Genomic DNA, 25,101 nt, shown 5'->3' on the forward strand with positions numbered 1-25,101 from the left:
GTAAAACATCAAACATTAAAAACTTCCCGATATCGGAGTGGTTGGTAGAGGCAGGGAGCCCAAACAGTAGATGTCGATCCAGAGCCAACACCCAGGCAGCTTACACAGGATTTCCTTTGACTTGTGGTTGGTTGGTTTTTGTCCTTCCCCCACCTCATCTGACTTGATCTATCAGAGCAGAGCTCTAGCACAGAAAGGATTGCAAAGTATTGCCTCTTTGCCCTTCTCGTAGGAACCAGGTGAGCGGGCTTTGCATCTGGCTGTGCGCTATGCCAACAAGACCTCCCTCCCCCTGGTTGACTTCATTATACAGAACGGGTAAGGCTCAGCGTGGAGAACTCTCCACTACCTATAGACAAGGAAGTATTCGGGACCTTCTGATCGGCAAGTCCTAGGCTCTGTGGTTTAACCCACAGCGCCACCCGCGTCCCTCATATGGCTCATGTTAAAGCATATGGCTTCCCCCAAGGAATCCTGGGAACTATAGTTTTCCCACTGCAGAGCTACAATTTCCAGTACCCTTAAACTACAGTTCTGTGATTTTTTTTGTGCTTAAAATGGATGGTGTGGTTGTGAGCCTACAGTCCAGAGGGTTGCATTAGCTGTCAGCTTCCCACGGCACTGCCCTTGCAGAATTTAGCAGGCAGGATGGGAACGTCACTAGAATTAGTTGGCCCTGCTCGTCATTGGCTCAGTTTCCACTTCCTGTTGGCCGCCCTACCATCTGCCCCACCAAACTCAGTGGTCACTTGCCACCATGGACCCGAGGGGAACAGTGGGCAAAGCAACAGATCGGACTCTCACCTTTGTACAGCAGGCTGTGCAAATGCCAGGGCTTTACACTCACAAACACACACACTTAACTCAGCCTCCATCTAAGCAAGGAAGGAAGCAAGAAGCCTCACCAAGGATAAATATTCAGCAAAAGCACTAGGTGAGAGTACAGAGCGCAGCTGGGGGAATCCCAGCCACATGTGGGCCCAGAGCCAGGGGTGTCACATCCTGGCTTAGAACGAGTGACAGGGAATTATCCTCAATTCCAAGCAGAAAGTTGGGGTTGGCAGTCGTAGCCCCTGATTTCTCCTCCAGCTCTGAAAAGGTGGAGAGGGCTGTTTCAACAGTAAGGGAAATGTGTCCCTTACAACTTGGCTACCCAGAAAAGCAGATGTGTTCTTACCTCCTGCTGTAGTAGACAGAAGGGGGTTGCGCCTGGTCTCTCATGGTGCCAGGGACTAAGGCTGCAGCGCATAGTTATGGAACTTGCTCCTGCAGGAGGCAATGACCAAGCCATCAACCAAGATGGCTTTAAAAGAGGTTTAGACAAATGCATGGCGGAGAGGGCTGCTGATGGCTACTAGTCACAAAGGCTATGATCTGCCTCCACATCTACCTGGCTGTATCCATTCTGCCCCACCGATTTCAGTGGATCTGCTAGAAGCACAACTACCGGTAAGTCTGGATGCCCCTATGAACGCACCTTTTCACGATATCTGCACATATTGCTCTGACAAATGCAAGTCACACACATGACAGCTGTTGGTAACAGACACAAACAAGTCTTGACGCGTCCACAGCTGCGGGCCTCGCAAACAACCAGGAAATGTACAGAACTAACTAGCACCGTATTGCTAGGCAAGGCTCCCTTGCGTATTGCAACATGCAAGGAAGACAAGCTCCTTTTGCCAAGTCGAAGTCATTCTTTGGCAGGTCCAGGGCTCAGGTGGCTGGCTTTAAGCATATGCAACAAGTTCCACGGAGCCAGAGAGAATCTTTCAGAATGCAATGGAAAAAATGTTCTCCGGAGACAGCCGAGCAATGCTGCGGAGAGGCTGCCAGAGGTATGTGGTTTCCATAAATTTGTGGATTCCACCGTCCAATCACCAAGTGTTTAATACACCTTTGGGACAATCCAGCGCTGTATGACTGGTTGGGAGAACAGCAGGGCTGAAACAGGCGGGGGGTGGGGAGGGGAGATGTGTAGCGATTAGAAAACATTTCCAGCTGCTTGGATTCCTTCCTACATGGGAGGGGTTGTCATCATTAGCTTTATTGTGTCTCCCCCAGTCCTACCCTGGCCTTTGGTGAAAGTTAGGCCTCTTCCAAGCAACCTTTCCAGAAAAATGCAACAGGGAAAGGTTTGGGCCTCCAGCCGAGGAGACGTTCTAAGCCCTGATGCCTCCTGAAGTTGCCCCATTTCTCCATCACAGGCGTAGCCAATGTGGTTCTCTCCAGATGTTGTTGGCCTCCAACTTCCAACAGCCTCAGCCAACATGGCCAATGCTCAGGGATGGGGGAATATGCTCTTCAACAACATCTGGAAGGCATCACGTTGAGTATTCCCGTTCTATCCTATCAGAGTTCCTTCCATCCTGTCAATTTTCTCCTTATTTGTCATGGCTTTTCAAAGCAGGGGCAGAGAGTGTCCAGCCTGTGGACCAATCCTGGCCCACCAGGGCACCCACCTTGGCCCATGAGGCCATTTTCTCCAAACCACAGCTTGCGTCACTGGGTCACGTCAGCTGAAGGGAAGGGGAGTTGGTTTCAATTGTGCTTGGTGCTATTACGCCAGCATGTCCCCCACTCTCCAGGAAATGTGGTGGCAAAGCAGATCTTGCCCACCCCCCACGCTGTGTGTCGATTTTGAGAAGTGGGAGGGACCACCCACCTATCACTCACCTGACACCATCATGATGTCTGAGATGGCCATGCCCACCTCTCAGAGTTGGCCCTGTGGAAGGGGATGGGAGATAAGGATGTGTCCCACCAGGCCAAATGGATTCCCCACCAGTTTTAACATCTCCCCCCCCCCCCATTTAATAGCTTTCTTTCCTTTTTCCTGGTTGCATGATTTGGGAAAAAGAAGGTATTTCCTCAGGCTCCTAGGAACAAATTTGTAGGCATGTGTACATGCGTGCATTGTGTGTTTAGGAGGCATACTAAAGTCAGAAAGGAGTTGCTCTCATTTGCTTTCCAGAACAGTAGCTATACTGGTCTCTCTGCGCGTTCTGTATACTCAAGGACTACCTCTCCCCACGTGAACCAACACAAGAACAGGCCTTCTCAGTGGTGGCTCCCTGCTTATGGAACACTCTCCCCCTGGAAGGCATACCTGGTGCCATCACTATCTATTTTTAGGAGCCAGGCAAAAGCTTTGTGTTCTCCCCTGCAGGCGTTTGGCCTTTAATTTGCAGGGGGTTTGATATCTGTGGCCTCCTCCAGTGCCTTTTCTATAAATATGAATGTGTTTTTAGCTTTTACTTTGTTTCAGTTTTACGTTGGTTTTAATCTATGTGCTCCTTTTTTGTTGTGGCTTTGAGTTTCTTCTCATTTTAGAACACGACTAGTAAGAGCAACAAATAGCAATTTAATAATAACAATACACCAATAGCATCCAGGCCCCAACAGATTACCCCCAAGAGAAGGTGTCCTCTGGAAAAGAAAAAGTTTTCTACTCCCGGGTCAAATGAACAGCCCAGAAAGTATCCCAGAGTTTTTAGGTTTGAGCCAAAGGGCCTAAGTAGCTGCTGAGGACCAGTTAACCCCAAGCACCTATGCAGTTATGCCCACACAGGGCCCAGCCAAGGCTTTGCTGTCAGGGTCAGGCATCCAATCCTAGGAGGAATAAACACCATCATTTTCAGGGAGTTCCTACCTCACACATCTGAAGCTGGAAAGTGCGGCGCTCCTTCTGCAGGTCCTCGGCGATTTCTGCAGCCGATGGTTCGGCCTGAATGACTCCAGATATCTTGGCTCGCTCCTTCTCCTTTTCCATCTTTGCTCTAGGGGAACGAGGAATGCCAAAGATAATGCAACAGCTACAACTCCCATCAGCCTTGATCACTGGCTGTGCTCTGACTGGAGTGCTGATGGGAGTTGGAGTCCAACAACATCTGGATGGACACAGGTTCCCCATCCCAACCACACCCATGGTTTAGAGATGATGGCGACTGTGTACGAGCCTGCAACAGCCACCAGCCTAGATGTACTAGGAGCCAGTGTGCCTCCGAGTGCCAGATGCTGGGGAGAATGCAACTGGGGAGAGCACCGTTGCACCCAATGCCCTGCTTGTGGGCTTCCCATTGGCGCATCCAGTTTGGCCACTATGAGAGCAAGATGCTGAACTAGATGGGTCTTTGGCCTGATCCAGCAGGCCTCTTCTTATGTTCTAACACAACTCACAGCCTTTCCTGTTAAGGCAGGCTGCACTATATATTATATGTCTAATTACATAATAGTAATTATTTCTAAATTGGCACCCATACATACAAATTAGAGCATGCAATTCTACACAGGCATGTGTCTTCTATCCTTTTTACCTTGGTGGTACGTAAGTGGTGATCCTACTGCAGTTGTATTCATACAGGCTGCAAGCAAGCAGCTACATGGCAGAAGAAAATTGTCACGTGTTAAGTAGGGGTGTTTTTTAAAATTCACCCATGGTATGCAACTGCTGTGGCCCATTTCATTACCTCTGGGACCAATGCAACAACTAAACACTTTTCTGTTGTTTTTTATGGGGGGGGAGATCCCGCAGAAATATAATGGAGATCAAAGCTAGGAAACATAAGAGTCAAACTACTGGTCCATTTAGCTCAGTATTACCCATGCAAGGATGGAGAAACCAGCTTTCCAGATGTTGCTAGACTACAACTCCCATCAGCCCCTTGCAGATCTCATCCTCCTCCCCAAGTCGGATCTGGAGGCTTCAGAGGACCTAGAACTGTCTTGCCAAACCTGGTGTCCCCAAACAGTCCCACCAGCCCTAGCCAGCAAGGACAATGGTTAATGGGGATGGGTGTTATGGTTCAATAGCATGTGAAGGGTCCACAGGTCCACCTCTCATCTATGCTGACAAATAGCAGCTATTCAAGATATCAGAAAAGAGCATTTTCCAGTCCCTCCTGGAGAACACCACAAATTGAACCTGGGGACCTTCTGCTGGCAAGCTACAGGTTCTAGCACAGCCACCAGAATGGTACTGGAAAGCACAGCGGCACAAATAAATAAATAGCCATCTCATTGGCTGACGCCAGCTCTGCCACCTCCCATGCCGCTGAACCCACAACAAAACACCTTTGTTTGAGAGGAGATGGGGAAATGAGCCAGAGGCAGCAGGGGTTACTTACACTTTGGTCTCATAATCCTTCCAGGCCTTTTCAATCTGCTTCTTGGAATCCTGCCAAGCAAGAGGGGGGCAGAGTTAGCAGGGGAGTCCCCAAGGCGGAGTGGGGGGGGGGAAGAAACGGGAAGAGGGGGCAGCCACCCCCTACCGAGCCACCAAAACCTTTCCTCCTGCCAATGCCAGGAAAGCAGAACATATTGATTACAGCAAGGAGAAGTTGTTAGCTGTTAAGCTGTCTCAACAGAAGCATTCCCCAGGCCAGAGGCTGAAAAATCCAAGTCTTCGCTTCTCTGCACTTCAGTTGATTTCTGGACCATAGGGCCAGTTGGCCATGGGACAGAAAGGGCATCTGTTCAGCAGGCCTGGAGCCAGAATTCTGCTATGGGGAGTGGATGTGGGGAGAGTGCTAAGGGATTCTTGTAAGAGCTTAGTAAAACAAAAGTCTGGGTTTGTTTATTTTTTTAAATGCCTCAAGCGCCTAATCATCATTCCCTAACGCCAGTGCCTTTTGCATTCATTGCTCGGAACCAAGCTGGTTTCTTACTTGGCAACTGTGCAGAAAACAGCCTGGGTGTTTGTTCATACATACATACATAGTCAAGCTCAATTTTTCAAGTGGAGATCCTTGTCAACACAGCAGCAGTCATGCAAAAGAGGAAAGTAAAAGCAAGTTTGAGGCTGGACCATTAGGGCAAGTGGAGAACTACCCACCAACTTCAGTCCACCTTCAGTCAGCACCCAACTTCCTGCTTTCTAACTCACAACCAATCCAGAGGGTCGCTCCAGTTCCCAGAGTTCCCTGTGAAGAGGGATTGGTTGTTAAACCACTCTGGGAATTGCAACTCTAGAAGGAGGAAAGGGGTTTTCCCTAACAACTCCCTGCACCCTTGAGAAACTACAGCTCCCAGAATTCTTTGGGGGCAAGCAGTGACCATTTAGAAAGTGGTATCAAAGGGCTTCAAATGTATGGTGTGAAAGAGGTGTGAAGTAGCTAGCCTACCTCAATAGGGAAGGACAAGAGGGGAAAGCTCAAGGGTTCCCTGTGCAGGAGAAGGGAAAAGGCAGGAGTCAAGGAGATTTATGGCGTATCTGCAGTTGCAGCCTCTGGCTTGCTATTTCGACAAACACCCCACACCTTCAGGGTTGCACCACAGACCAGGACTTGATGACGTCACTCTGCTCTGAGCCCAGGTGTCAAAGGAAAAGGCTGCTGAACTGGATCCCAGGGTGTGATGCGAAGGGAAAGGGAGCTCAAGGTGGCATACATGGTTCTTCCCCTTGTATAATCTCCACAGCAACCCTGCGAGGTAGGTCAGACTTAGAGGCAATGACTGGCCACCCGGTGAGCTTTATGGCTGAGTGGAGATTTGCACCCAGGTCTTTCGTCAGAGTCTAACACACCACTGCAGTGGTATAGATTTGGAGCAGTGGGGAGGGAGAGGAAAAGAAAGCTAGATTCTGGTTGGAGGAGCTTCCCCTTGCATGCATGAGCAAATTGTATTTCAGAGGGGGGCAGGATCTCACCCCTGACAAGCACAGAGCATTACTACCACCCTATGAGCTGCACTGGCAGGCAGACCCACAGAAGTGCCACTATGCTACAAGCATTAGTCAGCAATATCAAAAGCAACATGATGGACAGAAACAATTACAATGTGAAAAACTTTATGGACTAATTCAAAACATCAAAACTAACAAACTGAAGTCTCTGAAAGTCCTTAAATGAATCATGGTGCCAGACTTCACCCAGCGGAGAGCAAGCTGTGAAGCTTTGTATAATCAGCAAATGTCCGATTCCGATGTCCAACTCTGAACTCTGCTGAACAGTGTTTCCGAATAACAACTACTGTTTCGTTGAATTCTTCATCGGCCAATTAGTTCAACACTCATGAGTAGAAAGATGTGTAATTTCTTCATTAAACAATCTTTTTTCGAATAGATATAATATACATGAGAATGAAAAATACTCTGGAACATTGCTCATGCAATTATGTAGTCAGTAGCAACCAACTGCGCTGAGCTGTTAAGAGGGAGGGGTTGTAAAAACCAAACACAACATTTCTCCCCCAATAAAAAACGTGGCACAGTCTACTACACAGAAATGTGTAGCATAAAGCTGACTTTCCAGTCTTGCCAGTTTCCCCTGGACCAGGCATCTGGGGAGAATAACCAGGAAACAAGGCTTAGGAAGGGAAGGAGAGACATAGCAGGATTCCCCACTCAAAAGTTCTAGCATGCGACTGATATATGGTGCTTTGCATGCAGAAGGTGCCATGTTCAGCTCCTGGAATCTCCTGGTAGGGCTGAGAGTACCCCCATCTAAAACCCTGGAGAGCCACTGCCAGCCACCGTAGACAATGCCAAGGCAGATGGTTTGACCATGTATAAGGCAGCTTCATGAGTGAGGAGGAATTAAAGAACCTCTTAATGAGGGTGAAAGAGGAGAGCGCAATATATGGTCTGAAGCTCAACATCATGGCCACTGGGCCATCACCTCCTGGCAAATAGAAGAGGAAGAAAGGCAGTGAGAGATTTTTTTCTTGGGCTCCATGATCACTGTAGATGGTGACAGCAGCCATGAAATTAAAAGACACCTGCTTCTTGGGAGAAAAGCAATGACAAACCTAGACAGCATCTTAAAAAGCAGAGACATCACCTTGCCAACAAAGGTCCGTATAATTAAAGCTATGGTTTTCCCAGTAGTGATGTATGGAAGTGAGAGCTGGACCATAAAGAAGGCTGATTGCTGAAGAATTGGTGCTTTTGAATTATGGTGCTGGAGAAGACTCTTGAGAATCCCATGGACTGCAAGAAGATCAAACCTATCCATTCTGAAGGAAATCAGCCCTGAGTGCTCACTTGGAAGGACAGATCGTGAAGCTGAGGCTCCAATACTTTGGCCACCTCATGAGAAGAGAAGACTCCCTAGAAAAGACCCTGATGTCGGGAAAGATGGAGGGCAGAAAGAGAAGGGGACAAAAGAGGACGAGATAGTGGGACAGTGTTCTCGAAGCTACCAACATGAGTTTGATAAACTGAGGGAGGCAGTGGAAGACAGAAGTGCCTGGCGTGCTCTGGTCCATGGGGTCACGAAGAGTCAGACACGACTAAATGACTAAACAACAAGGCAGCTTCCTGTGTTCCATGGCCCAAACCACAGAGAACCATTGTTCTGTGACCTGGGCAAGGGTGCCTTGCAAGGGGTGCAATCAGCAAACTGCTAAAATGAGCTTTCATCAAAAGAAAATGAAAAGCAGCAAGTTTCTGGTGCTCATGAGTCTATGCCCAAAGGCTGGTAAAATCCCAGAATGGGGTTGAGGAAAGGAAGAGAGGGAGATGGAGCCATCCCTCCTCTGCCTGCCTGCTCACTTCCTTGCAATTACTGATGTTCACATTTTTTGAGTGGGTGCTGTGGGTATCATTGGGACATTTCACTTCCTCCTCCTCCTCCTGCCCGTCCCTATCGAGAGACAGAAAGCGAGAAAGTGACACTTTCCTGACATTGATCCAGAATTATTGTGCTAATATCCTGAGAAATGTATTGTATAGGTATGGAGCAATGTAAATGGAATTTAAATATGAACTCAGGAGATCAAGGCTGTCCACAGCTACTGTGGACACCGGCAGCTGGCTCCTCTGCACAGTTATGCAGAAGAAAGTCCCGTCCAGCTCAGTTGGCGAATGCTCCCAATAAAATATGCATACGTGTGCAATTCCACTGTACCCTAATGATATACTATTATGAGGTTTAGCTGAATATGCTAAATTTATTACCACTCTTTCATTACATCATAGAAACATTTTCTGATACAGTCTTCTCCTAAAAAATAAAAAAGCAGCATGCCTTGGGTTTTCTGCATAACATAATGTCTACTTGCTAAGCGGTCCAATTCAAGGCAGCACTACTGCAATGCACCCCAAGTGCGGCTTCCCTTGTACAAAATGCTGCAGCATGATTGCTGGCACAAGCGAGAGTCAGCATATTGCACACCTGTGCTCAAAAATCTGCACTGGCTGCCAATTTGCTATTGGGCTGAGTTACTATTGGTACAAAGCACTTAACGCCTTGGGACCAGATTACTTAAGGGATTGCCTTACCCCATACGTGCTGACTCAATTCCTCCAGTTTGCAGAATCTTCTGCAGATTGCACTTCTTACAATCTTGCACTTCTGCAAGTGTTGTGCCTGTGTTTGAAAGGAGCCATTCCTTTAGCGTGGCAACAACCTATACTTTGGAACTCCCTGCCTGCTAATATTGGGCAAGGACGATCACTGCACAGTTTTAGACACCTGCTGAAAACTTTGGTTATATCTGCTCTTAAATTTGTTTTAGATGTTTGTGGTTTCCTGGTTTTAGATCTTTTTAAACAGTTTTTAAAACATTTTAAATAAGTCTATTTCATTTTTGTATTTTTCTTTTTTAATCACAGAAGTGTTAGCCACCCTAGGATCTTTTGTAAATAAGAGGGGTTTAAATGCAATATAATAAATCAGTAAATTGCATCCCGATTAGTTTAATTACACAGGCACTACATCATAGGTCTGTTTTGAGCATTTCCTTTTTCTTAAGGATGAAAGAAAAGTCCACATTTAAACTGCACACATTTTGCAGGTGCTTTTTATATGAGATTTCCATTCTTCTGTGCATTTGTCAAGACACTGGAACAATAGAACAAGTGATGTGTTGGGACATCAAACCATGGGCCCCAGGCACCTCTATTTGGACACATCTTCCCCAACTACACCCTTGAACACACACCATGCATACACGCTTTTTAAAGGACACCTACCAGCCGGCTATCTTTAAGTTGCCCTTTCAGCAAGCTGTCCAGAGGAAAGGAGACGATATTGTTCAGATTCTGCACCTGGAAGAGCCACAAATAAAAATATAGGCAGCCATTAGTGTTCAGCTAGGCAGGCCTTTTTACCAAGGTTAGCATTCATTTGCGATGCATTTTTATTTCAGCTTCTAACACAGACGTAGGAACCAAATCTCTTTTTTTTTTTATAAAATATTTATTAGCATTTTCAAGAAACACACAACAAACAAAAACCACAAAATAAACAAAACAAAAAACACAAAAATACATAATATTCAAAACTAAACACAAAAAAAATAGAAAAAACACATAAAGTTTCTGTTACTTATTATTCTTAACCTTATTTCTCAGACCTCCTCACACCTCCCCTTCTTGTATTCCAATTTAAATTGTCAATTCAGCAAGTCCTTAACTTATTTCTTTACCTTAGCTTAAACATTTATTCTAACATACTATTATTTTATTTTACTTCTTTTTTCCATTTCCTCAATTTATTTTTAAGAACCTTATTTTCAATTAATTTAAAAAGAAAAAACCAATTTTACCTTATTAAAATTATACATCAATACTTATACCTCATTATTTATTCTTAGACCTTTTTCCTAAAGTCGACCAAAATTTCCCTTCCACGATTTACCCAATTTCCTTACCACTAACAAAATATAAAAAGCAAATTATCCTTATGTACCCTTTGGATTCCCAACCTCCACCCACCCTTTTCCCGGTTCCAGTCCCCAACCAATATCCGTCAGTCTTTGTGTTATTTATTTAGCCTGGAGATCTCACGTCCGAGGCCCTTATATCTCTCTCAGTTCCTTTCTGCCGGTCTCTTTGATAGTCTTTGATATTAAGCCCCAAGTCTCGGAGGGGCTCCGGCCCAACAGAATCCATGTTACTTCCAGCCGGTCCTCCATCCTTAAAAGCAAAGCCTATGGGGTGCTCCAACTCTTGTTTCAAATTTCTTTCAGATCCAGATGTCCCCAAAGCTCCAGCTTTCACCTTCAACAAATTTGTAATCCTCAGGTCTTCAGATCTCCTCCAAAGAGGGTCTCTCCATTTTCCAGACTCCCATTCAGACCAGGCTTTCCACATCCAATTTTTATTGTCCTTTTTTGTCATCATGTCAGGCCTCATATTGTAGTTCTCCTTTAACTCCTGCAAATCTCCTGCTCCTCCTTCATTTTCTTCCAAAACCACATATTGCTCCATCGTATCTACACTTTCAGTTTCATTTATTTGTTCAGTAGAATAGGCTTCCTGTTTCAAGTCCTTATCGGGCTCAAAAATGTTGTTTACTGTCCAGTGTAGTAGTGATGCCTCTGTAGACAAAGCATTGTATTCATCTTGCAAGTTTCCCAAGAGAACGAGTGCTCTGTCCAATTCTGCTTGAAATTTACATACTCCAGCCATTTTTATGATGTAGTGTCCCTTTTACCCCTCTAGGGGGATTTTAGTTCCTTAGTATTCCTTTCAGCTCAAAACCAAAAGTCCAGTTATTTTGTAACAGTCCTCCTTGTTTTCAACAAATTATACCAAATAAACCAGCAAAAGCAGCAGAAACAATGTTCTCTTTTTCCAGCTGACAACTAGCTGACTAGCAGCTCACTTGACAGCTGTCAAAATCTTCAATGCAACAGGCTTTCTCATAGGACGTTCCCGGGTCTCGGGGGGGGGGGTGAAATTTCAACTCCCAAAATTCTTTTTATCCTCCAGTAAATCTTCTTATCGTGTCAAAACCGTGAAGTCAGGATCTTTCATTAAAAAACAGAAGACAAATTCTCTCGACCTTAGCTGCCCAGTCCTTTGCTTTAAATTGTTTACAAGAGGGGGGGGTGGACTTCCTTTTTAGCCCCTTCCCGCTCGTTCCAAATCCAAAATTAAAAAATTTTTTTAAGGTTCCAATCTCCGTATTACTCACGGGTTTATGTTTTAGAGTCCAATCGGTCTTGGAAAAAGTTGGCGCTCTCTGTCAATGGCTTGCGGCTTCACTCCATAGGCGAGGGAGTACTCTCAGCACCACCACCCTGCCTCCGTTCCGAAGCCTTTAAAAAGGCTCCGTCACGGATTGGGGGGGCGCAAATGGTGCCCGCCGAGTCTCTGTGTTCACAGGCATCCGCGCCTGTGATTTTAAGGGTCTCCGCTTCGCCGCAGCGGCCAGACCCAGACGCTACGGAGCCGATTCCCTCCGGAGCTCGGAGGGAATCCGCCATTAAACAATGGCACCAACCCGGAAGTCAAAATCTCAGTCAAAAGCTGATGCAAAAGTTTAATGACGCTCATGCCATTATTTTTAAACACACACCACACACACACACAGAGCCTTCCCCCCCCCCCTATATATGGGTTTTTAGATCAGTTTTGGTAAGAATACCTCCCAACTTCCCTCAAGGAATTCTGAGAACTGTATTTGGAAGGAAAACCCAGACTCCTGTGTTGGATTCTGAAGCTGCGCTCAGTGAATGAAGGATCCCAGTTTAAGTTCACAAAGTCCTTCAAGTCTTAAAAGGAATGGGTGAGGGGATGGGTGGGTGTCATGCTGTATACAGCCCCATCTCTGTACACTGGCCTCACCCCCCCCCACAGCTGGCAGTCATGCACAGGGGCCCTGTGCACTTCAAGGTGCATGTGTGTCAAATGGCTCCATGCCACTCCCTTCATGTGCAGAAGTTCTACAAGCGTACATCAGTATGTGAAGGAGGCCTCTTCACGCCAACACCAAACATTGCTGGGAGAGCTAAATAACTCCCCGCACCCGACACATTCTCTCAGTGAATGCCCTATATGCAGAGCTACACACATGCAGGCATATCATCTGATGTGGAACGTATGCGCCCTTTATTGATTTGTTACACTTATATACCACTTTTTCCTCAAGGTGGTGTACATAACTCTTCTCCCCACAACAACCCTGTGAGGGAGGTTAGGCTGAGGGATAGTGACTGGCCCAAGGTCACCCAGAGAGCCTCTTGGCTGAGCGGGGATTCGAACCCTGGCCTCCCAGGTCCTAGTCCAACACTCTAACTGGTATGCCACACTGGCTCTGAAGTTCCAACTAGCGTACAGCAGGGCTGGAGAACCTGCAGCCCTCCAGGTGTCATTGGGACTCCAATCCCCATCAGCCCCAGCCAGCATGCCACTGGCAAAGCATGATGGGAGTCCAACAATATCCAGAAGGCCATGGCTCCCCATCTCTGTCACAGAGTGTGGTCCGACATGCATATCTAGGCATCCCTTTTATCCCTCACAGCTAACAGGAGTTGGGGCTGCAGGGCACAGTGACATCAGAGAAGATGCACAGTCCCACTATTCCCTCCAAAGCATGCAGCAAATGTGCCAGAGGTGGGAACATTTTACAGCCTGTGGGTCACATGACCTTCTGGGCAGACTCCCAGTGTTATGTACTGAAGTTCTCACCCTGGGCCAGCAGGGGGGTACTGTAGATAGTTTTCACTCAGGTCCACATATGCAAATAAGGGATTGAAAGTGACGTTCAGTGATTGGATAGTTACAGAAAGTGGTTACAGTTGCATTGTAGTGGAGCTCTATATAAGCAGGCTGGCTGAACCCTTCAGTTCAGTTCTGTTCTGGCCTGTGAATAAACAAGAGCTGTTTGAAGAATTGCTGTGTCGTCTGATATGTTCACCCACAACTTAACACCCAGAGGCCACATGATAGTGGTGGCTGGGGCCAGAAGCAAAAGCAGACAGAGAAACAAATCTAAAAAATTTACTTTTGTACGCTAGGCTAGCTCCTTCACACCTCTCTGTCCTCCATCCAGGCAAGCAAAAGGCATTATCAGAGTCCTAGGGCACATTCCCTTGTGGGGCAAAAGATTCCTGCATTGCAGGGGGTTGGACTAAATGGCCTTTGGGGTCCCCCTTCCAAGCCTAAAATTCTATGGTTCTGTTATTCCAGTCAAGCAAATGCACTCCAGCAGGGTGTGACTCAGGGCTGGTGGGGGGCACAGCTTGGGCAGATGGGGTGTGGCTGGGGAACATGTGTGGCACAAGATAGGGCAGGGGGTGAGGGCCCCCCAAAAACCAAGGAGCTTACACCCCATTTTCCCCCTGCATTGCTGGAAACCTGTCATTGACACTTTTTCTTTTCAGAGATCTTAGCATGTGGGACACAGCATGCTTAACTAGAAATATGCTTTGCCCCTTCTGTGCCACCCCCCCCCCAGATTTTTTCTCACTGCCAGGTGGGGTTTGTGTCTGGGGTTCCCCACTACTGCTATCTGCAGAGGCAGGTCCAGAAAGGGACTCTTATTTATTGGACTATGCAAGCCTCACTCCAACTAAGATAAATATTGTTTCCTGCTCATCTTCCCCCACCCCTCAAGCAGGCCAGATTTGGGATGGCATGCAGATATGGAAACAATGGCAAAGGTGGGGGGGGGGGGGGAGAGAGAGAGAGACTGGAGATGCTAAACCTCCTCCATTTGTCTCATGACAAGAGAAGCCTCTTCCTGTGCAGGAGACTGCAGGGCAGCCTCAGATGGCTGCAAGGCACAAAAATGTCTGGTCTGCCCACAAGCCACATCTACTCCTCCACTGCCACAAAACCCACAGGCAAGTCAGCCCTTTCTCCCCGCCTTGCAAAAGCCACAACCCACAGCTAGAAAGCGGAAGGGGGGGGCGGGTCAGGTGAGAGAATCGCATGGCCAAAACCGTAACATGACCAGAGGCAAAAGAAACATGCCTGGTTCAGTTGGGGACCTGACAGCCTACAGGACTATCTCGCAAGCATCCAAGAAGTCAGGCTGTGAGTATTTAGAAAAGGATGCTATGATTACTAGGACCCAGCATGGGTTTCTCAAAAATAATCATGCCTGACCAATCTGATTTCCATTTTTGATGAAATTACAAACTTGGTGGACCAGGGAAATGCTGTGGACATAATGTACAGTGGTACCTCTGGATGCGAACGGGATCCGTTCCGGACCCCCGTTCACATACAGAAGCAAATGCAGTCTGCATCCGCGCGGCTCGCAATTCGCCGCTTCTGTGCATACGCGTGACATCATTTTGACCGTCTGCGCATGCGCGAGCAGCAAAACCTGGAAGTAACGCGCTCCGTTACTTCCAGGTCGTCGCAGTGCGCAACCCGAAAATACTTATCCCGAAGCTACTTCAACCCGAGGTATGACTGTATCTTGATTTCAGTAAGGCTTTTGACAAAGTCCCCCATGATATTCTTGCAAGGAAGCTGGTAAAATGTGGGTTGAACGAGGTAACTGTTAGGTGGATTTGTAGCTGGGTGACTGATTGAACCCAAAGAGTACTCATTAATGGTTCCTCGTCATCCTGGAAAAAAGTGACAAGAGGGGTGCCGCAGGGTTCTGTCCTGGGCCCATTGTTGTTCAACGTCTTTATGACTTGGATGAAGGAATTGAGGGGATACTCATCACATTTGCAGATGACACCAAACTGGAAGAGTATGGTAACTAAGGCCACAGAAGACAGAATCAGAATTCAAAATGACCTTAACAGATTGGAGAACTGCACAGATATAGGATGGGGGACACCTGGTTTACTAGCAGTACATGTGAAAATGATCTAGGGGTCTTGGTTAACATGAGTCAACAGTGTGATGCAGCAGCAAAATCAAAAACAAGCTAATGCTATTCTAGGCTGCATCAACAGAAGTATAGTGTCCAGACCATTCTATTCTGCCTAAGCCAGACCACATTTGGAATACTATGTCCAATTCTGGGCATCACAATTTAAGTAGAATATTGATAAGCTGGAATGTGTGCAGAGGTGGTTAACCAAGATGATCAAGGGTCTGGAAACTAAGCCTTATGAGAAGCGCTTGAAGGAGCTGGGTATGTTTTGCCCCTGGAAAAGAGGAGACTGAGAGGAGCTCTGATAGCCATCTTCATATATCTTAAGGGCTGTCACATGGAGGAGGGAGCAAGCTTGTTTTCACCTGCTCTGGAGAATAGGACTTGAACCAATGGCTTCAAGTTGCAGGAAATGAGATTCTGACTAAGTATTCGGAAAACATTTCTGACAGTAAGAGGTGTTCAGCAGTGGAACAGACTCCCACGAGAAGTCCTTCCTTGGAGGTTGGATGGCCCTCTGTCATGGATGCTTTAGCTGAGGTTCCTGCATTGCAGGGGGTTGGAATAGATGACCTTTGGAGTCCCTTTCCAACTCTAAAATTCTATGATTCTAAGTCTCGGACCAACCTCTCTTGGGAGGGAAAAGGAGGAGAGAAGAAAATAAAGAAAACCCACCCTGCGAGTTTTATGTGGCTGTGCTGAAGAACCTACACATGAAACCAAGTCAGTGCCACCCACTGACATGCTGACTCAGAATAAGCAAAATGGAACCACGGCTGTAGATTGTGATCAAGTACAGATGTGCTACAAGCACAGCTGAAGAAACCACAGCGCAGCTTTGAAGAGCATAGGAATCGGCCTTGTATTGCATGCAAATACAGATGCTCCACCACTGAGCTACGGCCCTTCCTGGGCCTTCGGGTGCTCAGCTTGTTTCAGTGAACCTTGCAGAACAGTATTCCTGGTGAGGCATCCTCCTCCGCTGCCCCCAAGGGTGGGCAGCTAGGTTAGGGAGTGCAGGGCAGGCTCTGTAACCTCCAGGACCTTGCTGGCACTCCCTGACAACCAGCATTTCTGGCTGCCTCAATTCTGCTTCATGGTAGGACCAGTCCTGTTCAAAGAACTTTACAGAAGGCAACAGCCACTCCTGTGACATCACCATTTTGCATCAGCATGCTGGGTCTGCCTAAGGCAGGAGTAGTCATAGGATGGCCACTTATGCAACAACAAAATTTGAATATGAATATGGATGGGAACACAGGAAGTTGCCTTATACCTAGACAGACTGTTGGGTCCTTCTATCAGTGTTCTCAAACTTGGGTCCTAGCTGTTGTTGGGCTACAACTCCCATCATCCCTGACCACTGGTCCTGCTGGAGAGCCAGTGTGGTGTAGTGGTGAAGAGCGGTAGTCTCGTAATCTGGTGAACTGGGTTCGATTCCCCGCTCCTCCACATGCAGCTGCTGGGTGACCTTGGGCTAGTCACACTTCTTTGAAGTCTCTCAGCCCCACTCACCTCACAGAGCGTTTGTTGTGGGGGAGGAAGGGAAAGGAGAATGTTAGCTGCTTTGAGACTCCTTAGGGTAGTGATAAAGCAGGATATCAAATCCAAACTCTTCTCTTCTTCTGCTAGCTAGCGATGGTGGGAGTTGTAGTCCAACAACAGATGGGGACCCAAGTTTGAGAAACACTGACTCAATACAAAGCCTACAGTGGATGGTAGCACCTCTTCAGGGTTTCAGACAGGGGACATTCCCAGTTCTACCTCCACAGTCACAGGCAGAAACGCTTCTGAATACCACTGCAGGAAACTGCAAGAGTGGAGAGGTTCTGTTGCATGTTTCCTATAGATATCTGGTTGGCCATGGTGATAACAGGACACCAGGCCAGATGTCCTGAGCTGGAGAGGCCAGGGATTGAACCTGGGACCTTCTGCATGAAAAGGAGATGCTCTGTCATTGAGCTACAGGCCTAGGTGTGCCAATTTAGAAATAACTTCTATAATCTAAATAGAAATACAATCCATCACACCATAAGACTTTGAGCATATGACCCGTGTGCTGTCCAGCACAGCAGCTCAAGTCTGCTGTCCAGGATCTAACTGCAGAAGGGTGACTTCAAGGCCCCTCCTGATCTCCTTTTCTTAGAGCGCTTGATATTCAAACCAAGATGTCAGGGACTGGCTGGACACTGAGGAGTGCTGGCTGGCTATTGAGGAGTGGGCAGTGGAAGAAGCGGAGGTTGGAGACTGACTGGGAAGAAGGGAACTGGGGGAACCTGTGACAGCTGGGAGACGAGAATCAGAAGTGCAGGATTGGAGAATGAAGAACAAGAGCAGGAGGAAGGAGAGATCGGTCAGGCTGGTGTAGACTCAAGGGCTTCCACACCTTCTCCTCCTCCTCCTCCTCCTGATCCCACCTCTCCTGCTCCACTGTATCCCAGGACCAGAAGAAGTCTGAAACAGGAGGAGCAAAAGGTCACATGCTGGTGGAGTCTTCACCTGCTTGCACACAGCTTGGGTGGAGGAGATACATAAGCTGAGGTCGGTGGGTGGGCCTCTCTGTTGTGGCAACTGCATCATCAGGTGCACACCTAGGGGTAGCTGAGAGGAGTAGGATTGATGGACGTGCCTTTTCCTAACTGCTAAGTGTCCTTTTGACAATAAAGAGTTAGTTCTTGACATTCCGTGCCAGTCAACACTGTGACACAAGCTTGGGACTGGACACTTCTTCAAACCTACAGGGCTGTCCTCTCTAAAGCAGGACACAGGTTCACCCCTGTGCCCTTTAAACATTGCTGGATTCCCATCAACTCTGGCCAGCATAGTGAAAAATAACAACATATCCTAAGAGCCTGCTGGATCATGCCAGTGTGGTGGTAGTGGTTAAGAGCGGTGGAGTCGTAATCAGGTGAACTGGGTTCGCTTTCCCGCTCCTCCACATGCAGCTGCTGGGTGACCTTGGGCTAGTCACACTTCTCTGAAGTCTCTCAGCCCCACTCACCCCACAGAATGTTTGTTGTGGGGGAGGAAGGGAAAGGAGGCTATGAGTCGCTTTGAGACTCCTTAGGGTAGTGATAAAGCGAGATATCAAATCCAAACTCCTCTTCTTCTTCTCTCAAGGTGGTCAACCAGATTGCCTATGGGAAGCCTGCAAGCAGGACTGGAACACAACAGCACTTTCCCCCTCCTGTGGTTTCCAGCAACAGGCATTCAGAAGCATTACTGCCTCCAACAATGGAAGCAGACCACAACCATCAGGGTTAGTAGCTGGAAGGTCAGGGAGCTGTTTTCCAGCAACATCTGGAGGGCATCATGTTAGCTACCCCAGTCTAAAGTGGCACATACCCAAGCATTGTTTTCATGAATTGATTTTAGAATGCTGTGTTACTTTTATTGTTGTTAGCCACTCTGAGCCCAGCTTCGGCTGGGGAGGGTGGGATATAAATTATTATTATTATTATTATTATTATTATTATTATTATTATTATTATTTGCTCTTCCGCTAGGGCCAGGTTTTTTCCCCTTTCTTTCCTTCCACATCTTTATTTTTTCTTTCTTTCCTTCCACATTTGCAAGGGGCCTGTAATATGAGACATGGGGCTTCTGTTTAAACCAAACATACCCAGCCAGAGCCTGCTCTAGCACACAGAACCCACAGCACAGTTCCTTCAGTCCCCAGCCATAAACAACATAGCCGCTGCCCAGAGGTTTCTGATTTACGTTAAAGGGGGAAGCTGAGGGAGGGGCCAGGAAGAGACCACCATTAGTGGCAACAAGAAGCAAAGTCACACAGATGCAGCCCATGTTCCTTCTCCCTCTGCCAACCAGTACAAATACAAACACTAATGGTCCTTTTTAGGGACAGGTGAGAAAAGAGTTGAGTTTGCATTTGAAGGCAAACTTTTAGAACAATTTGCACACCAGAACACAGCCACCCTCCAAAAGTCGTACTACTTCGAGTATCACCAACCCGGTGATATGTACAAAAATGCATATACTAGGGTAAGCACACACCTATAAATATCTACGTTAGTGAAAATAATGGAATAAAATGCTTTCCTTAGGGGAAATAGCTTTGCAAAACTTGTGTATGTTGAGCAAAACTTCATACAGTGGTAACCCCTGGTTAAGAACTTAATTCGTTCTGGAAGTCCATTCTTAACCTGAAACTGTTCTTAACCTGAGGTACCACTTTATCTAATGGGGCCTCCCACTGCTGCTGCGCGATTTCTGTTCTCATCCTGAAGCAAAATTTTTAACCTGAAGTACTATTTCTGGGTTAGCGGAGCCTGTAACCTGAAGCGTCTGTAACCTGAGGTACCACTGTATAAAAATGTGTATTTTGTACAATGAATTCTCACTAAAATGTTGATGAATCTTCATGAGGAGACACACACACACACACACACATGCAAACTGATGCGGAAATGAAAAACTGAACTGGAGATTGTAAAAATAAACAACTGAAACAGAAATTGACAGATTCACTCACTCCTAGTTCTTTCAAGAGTTCCCACCATATTCATAAAAATCCTTCCCTCAAACAGACCACCTCGTAGCAGCAGCCCGCTTTGTGATAATGGGCCCCAGCATCAACACAGGACACATAGCTGGAAACACAGCAGTACGGAAAACATGCCTTACGGAAATGCAGTGGTTGAAATATAGGAACCTATTGCCCCAAACAAGACCGGCACATTCACAATTGCATCACCTTCCAGAGAGGGAGTTATCTCTGTTGCTTCAGCTGAAAGAGATTCCCTTAAAGTCTTGAAGAACGTAATTGCATTAATTACGGCCGAAGTTTTTGCAGGCCTGAATCCACCTCATCAGGTGCGCATGAGAAAGAGGACTGTAAGCCTCCAACATTAATGTCAGAATAATAAAGATCTTTTTAAAGGGGCTGCAGAAAAGACTCTAGCCACATCCGCACTGTACATTTAGAGCAGTGTGGTACCACTTTAAAAAGTCATGGTTTTCTCCCACTATGGTGCTTTAGATGTATGCTGCAAATGTGGCCCTAGTTAGCAACAGTAACCACTGGACTGGGGCTTATGGGAGTTGTAGAGGTTAAGGAATTTTGGCATATTCATTTCTTTTAAAGAAGCAGGTCCCATATTAAAAGTGCCAAGTCTGGTTGAATATCCCCTCCCTCTAAATAGGTGGTGTACACATTTGGATTGAGAAGAAGAATGTAGTGGAGATCTTTGACGGAAAAGAAAAGCAGACCTAAAAAACCCTTACCAGGTTTTTGAAAAGTGCCGTCACTTCCCTGGTGAAGACAGCCAGATTCAAGAATCCCGTGGAAAGCTCATGATTGTTCTGAGAAAGGTGGTTGTTGCCAAAGTTCTCCAGAGTTTCGCTGTACTGCTCCTCGTTCTCCACATGCGCTAAGGAAGAAGACACAAAAATCAGGAGAAAGGAAGCTTTCTGCCGGATCCAGATACCCACAGAAGTCAGGGAAGAAGCAAAGCAGTGTGTGGAATTTGAACATGAAGACAGCCCTGCAGGATCAGACAAGAGCTTTACACTGAACCACATTCACACCATACATTTAAAGCGCTATGATACTGCTTTAAGCAGTCGTGGCTACTGCTGTCGTTTGTTAAGGGAGCTGAGAGCAGCCATCACAGAGCTACTAGTCCCAGAGTAGTTTAACCATCAATCTCTTTTGTTAGGCAACTCCGGGAAATGTAATTCAGTTAGGAAAGTAAGTCTCAGCGCCCTTAAACAAACCACAGTTCCCAGAATTCACTGGGGGGTGGGGGAAGCAACGACTATTTAAAGTGCTGCCAGTGTGTTTTAAATGTATAGTATGAATTTGTCCTGGCTCGTCGTCTTGTTTCTCACCGTGGCAAAGCAGACACCACTGGGAAGCCAACAAGCAGGGCATGAGGGCAAGAGAGCTCATGTTCCCCAACAACGAATAGTTAGATCCTCTGATCCTGGAGGTAATCTATATCCATCATAACCAGCACCCATTAATAGCCCAGCAGGAACACCAACTGGCAGGCATTATGCAGGCATGTGCTGAATTGTGCAAAGCAATTTTGTGGCAGTGGTGCTGGGTGTGCACCAGCAGCTGTGAGGAGAGGGCTGTGTGGTGCATACTTGAGCCTCTTCCACTGCATCTCCAGCAACATCCGACACCCACACTGCAGATTATTTATTTCTTTATTGTCTTCCTTCCTTCCTTCCTTCCTTTCATTGCATTGCATTTACAGAAGAACCTCTATGACTGCCTCTACTTGGGCCCAATCCAAGTTGCGACCGCGGCAAACCCATAAGTAAATACCGGGTTTGCCACGACTCATGCACGTGCAGAAGCGGCTTCTGCCGTTTGCGCACACACAGAAGCGCGCTGCCGCTGTCTGCACATGTGCAGAAGCGTGCTGCCGCCGAATGCGCCTGTACACAATGGCACTTCTACCAGCGACCCGGATCGACTTACGGACAAACCTCCAGAACTGATTACGTCCATAAGTAGAGGTTCCACTGTATATCACCCCTTTCCTTGAAGTAGCTCAAGGTGGCATACTCCTCCCCATTTTACCTTCACAACAGATCAGGATGAGGGACTGTGACTGGCCCAAGATTATCCAGCAAGCTTTATTTAGAATGACGCCTCAGGCAAACAACAGCCCTGAGCACATCCAGTCTGCTTACACCAGTAAAGGGCATGGCCCAACACTGTGGTCCGTGAGCTCTTGGGTCCAAGAATATTAGCAGCGAGAGAAACCTGAATTGCCTCCAACACCATCCTTTAGGCCTCTTGAATGAATCTGAGGTGCATGTGTGGCATATACAGAGACTGTAGGCTACCTTTGAAGGTGACTCGGAAACTACAACTAATCCAGAATGCAGCAGCTAGACTGATGACTGGGAGCAGCTGCTAGGACCATATAACACCAGTCCTAAAGGATCTACATTGGCTCCCACTACGTTTCCGAGCACAATTCAAAGTGTTGGTGCTGATCCTTAAAGCCCTAAATAGCTTTGGGCCAGTATTCCTGAAGGAGCTTCTCCACCCACATCCTTCCGCCGGGACACTGAGATCTAGCTCCAACAGTCTTCAGCCAGTTCCCTCACTGCAAGAAGTTAAGTTACAGGGAACCAGGCAGAGGGAACCAGGCAGATGGGAAGGTGTTCCGCCCTGTGGAACGCCTTCCCATCAGATGTCAAGGAAATAAACAACTATCTGACCTTTAGAAGACATCTGAAGGCAGCCCTGTTTAGGGAGGTTTTTAATGTTTGAGGTTTTGGTGTGTTTTAAGCATTTTGTTGCGAGCCTCTCAGAGTGGCTGGGGCAACCCAGTCAGATGGACGGCATATATCTATCATCATCATTATCATGGGCTAGGGGCCCCCTTCACCAACCTGCTGCCCTCCAGATGTTGTTGAACAACAACTCCCATCAGCCCCAGCCAGCTTGGGAAGGATGGGAGTTGTAGTCTAGCAACTGGAGGGCAGAGGGTTCTGAATCCTTCACTTGTGCTGTTCTAGGGCAAGAATGCTCAGTGCAGATTTTGTTATGCCTTCGCTTCAAGAGATCCTAATCCAGAAGTCTTGTGTTGCAGTTTATATATTTTGAAAGCGGATTGCACAAGGCTGACATCAGCTAAACCTTGCACCAAGGCAAATTGCGTTCCTGCTGCCAGCGCAACCTCATAAAATCTCCCAATCTATGTTTAGCTGCGAAGGAGGCTGTCACAGAATGTTTACAAACACCACAGCTTCTGTGGGGAAAGCAAAAGGTCAGTCTGGTGATGGGGCAGCTGGGAAAGGTTAAATCCAGATCCCAATTCATATATCCTACCAAAGAGAGTCATCTTGTAGGGTCACCAGACTTTGCAAGTGACAGACTGTGACTAGACCAGGGTGAAATGCTAAGAAAGAGGTTAAAGGGGGTTTCTCCAAAATCCAGAAGAAGAGAAGCGCTGCAACAACTTGGTGGCGGAGCTTAAATCAGAAAACCAAGAAGCTGGAGAAGCAGGGTCTGGGAAATAGTCCAACATTAAAACTCCGTAGAAAGCCACTGTCTATTAGCATGAACAATACCGAGCGAGATGGACCAATGGTCTAACTGTGTAGGGCAGCTTCCCAAGTTCCCTGATTGTTTGAAGTACAACAGCAGGGATCATTCGGTTAGTAGCCTAAGGGTTCATTCTAATGACAGTTAAGACAGCCAATCAAGAGGGGGGTGGTAGTGGAAGTGTTTGCCTAGCACCCAATCAGAATGGCATGATCCTTGTGCCCTGATTGGCTGCGGGAGTTCTGAGGGAGCCTTTCCTCAGTATGCACTGCTGAATATCTTTCTGCTTTGAAGGAGGCCTGTTCTAAAAGACCAAAAAAACCACAACGCTGATTATTTCTCCTGAAGTTATGCACTGCTTTTGTTCAGTTTGCCCGGTAAAGTTCCTTTTCTCTCTCGACTGGGTTATTCAAATGGCACCGCTCACACTGTACAGGGGGGTCAGATTGCACTTTGCACACACCTGGCAGCACCTACCCGTTCCCCCCAAGGTGTCCCCCCCACTCTTCCCCTCCCCTTGGCGGCCACACCAGCACGCAGAGAGCATTAACTTACTGAGCCCAGAAGCATGAATAGCTTTCACATATTTCCTGATCCGCTGGAGAATGGCTTGGTCTCCATCCAGGCTCTGCGAGGCAAAAGAGAGAGAGAAAAAGACACAAAGGTTTGTCAGAGTTGCTGGGCAGTGCCAAGCCGGGAGGCGGGAAGAGGGAATTGCCAGGCCACACAAAGTCTCTTTGAAGCTCCGGCCTGTGGCAGATGTGCAAGGCAGCTGCCAGGCTACCCGAATCTGGAGTGGAGAGATCCCAAGCATGGGGAGGGGGTGGGTGGGCTGTGCAGAGATTGAGAGGGAAAGAGAGAGAATGCATTGACTGAACAGCTAGAAAAGGAGGTGTGGCTTCCAGCCAGTTCCTCCCTGGCTGCAACAAGGGCATAGCTCTGTGGCAGAGAACACGTTTTGCATGCAGAAGATCACAGGCGCTTCGAGTCTAGTCTGAAAGGATCAAAGGTATCAAATGATGGGGAAGACCTCAGCACAAGACATTCAGGCAGCCCCTGGCGCAACCTGAAACCTGCCTAAGCACCTAGCAGGGCCTCATTTGAATGTCTGCTGCCTTCTCTTGCATTCTGTCTTGAGACTGGAATGTGGCCTGTCGAGGAGCTCAGCTCAGCAGCAGAGCAACGGTTTTGCTTGCAAAAGTTCCCAGGTTCAATCCCGGCATCTCCAGGTAGGGTCTGAAAGTCTAGAGAGACACTGCCAGCCAGTATAGAGAGCACCGGTCAGTGTCTACACTGTAGACAAGCTAGATGCGCCAATGGTATACAGGAGCTTCTGATGTGTCTGTGGGATGGGTTATTGATGGCTAAGAGAGGACATACGAAATACAATTTATCTCTGCAGACCCTACACGTGTGAGATAGGCAGAGTACAGTCATACCTCAGGTTACAGCCACTTCAGGTTGCTTTTTTTGGGTTGCAGACTGCCGAAACCCAGAAGTACCAGAACAGGTTACTTTCGGGTTTCAGCGGTCGCGCATGCGCAGAAGCGCTAAATTGCG

At 47.3% G+C, this 25,101-nt stretch overlaps 1 protein-coding gene across 4 annotated transcripts in view; it reads right to left on the bottom strand.

Moving 5' to 3' along the window:
• Positions 1–25,101, bottom strand: part of ASAP3 (ArfGAP with SH3 domain, ankyrin repeat and PH domain 3) — an 84,568-nt gene that overhangs the window by 30,045 nt on the left and 29,422 nt on the right. For all 4 annotated transcript variants that reach the window (XR_014551353.1, XM_083626908.1, XM_083626906.1 and 1 more), the window contains 5 exons: positions 24,097–24,169; positions 20,754–20,899; positions 9,914–9,988; positions 5,127–5,176; positions 3,653–3,779 (listed from right to left, as the gene is read on the bottom strand). Coding sequence is in view for 3 of the 4 variants with exons in the window: in XM_083626906.1 (XP_083483032.1) it covers positions 3,653–3,779; positions 5,127–5,176; positions 9,914–9,988; positions 20,754–20,899; positions 24,097–24,169 (471 nt within the window). In the remaining variant the exon portion in view is untranslated. The remainder of the gene's footprint in view (positions 1–3,652; positions 3,780–5,126; positions 5,177–9,913; positions 9,989–20,753; positions 20,900–24,096; positions 24,170–25,101) is intronic.

Source organism: Podarcis filfolensis (genome assembly GCF_964270895.1).
Source record: "Podarcis filfolensis genome assembly, chromosome: 8".
Lineage (NCBI taxonomy): Eukaryota > Metazoa > Chordata > Lepidosauria > Squamata > Lacertidae > Podarcis > Podarcis filfolensis.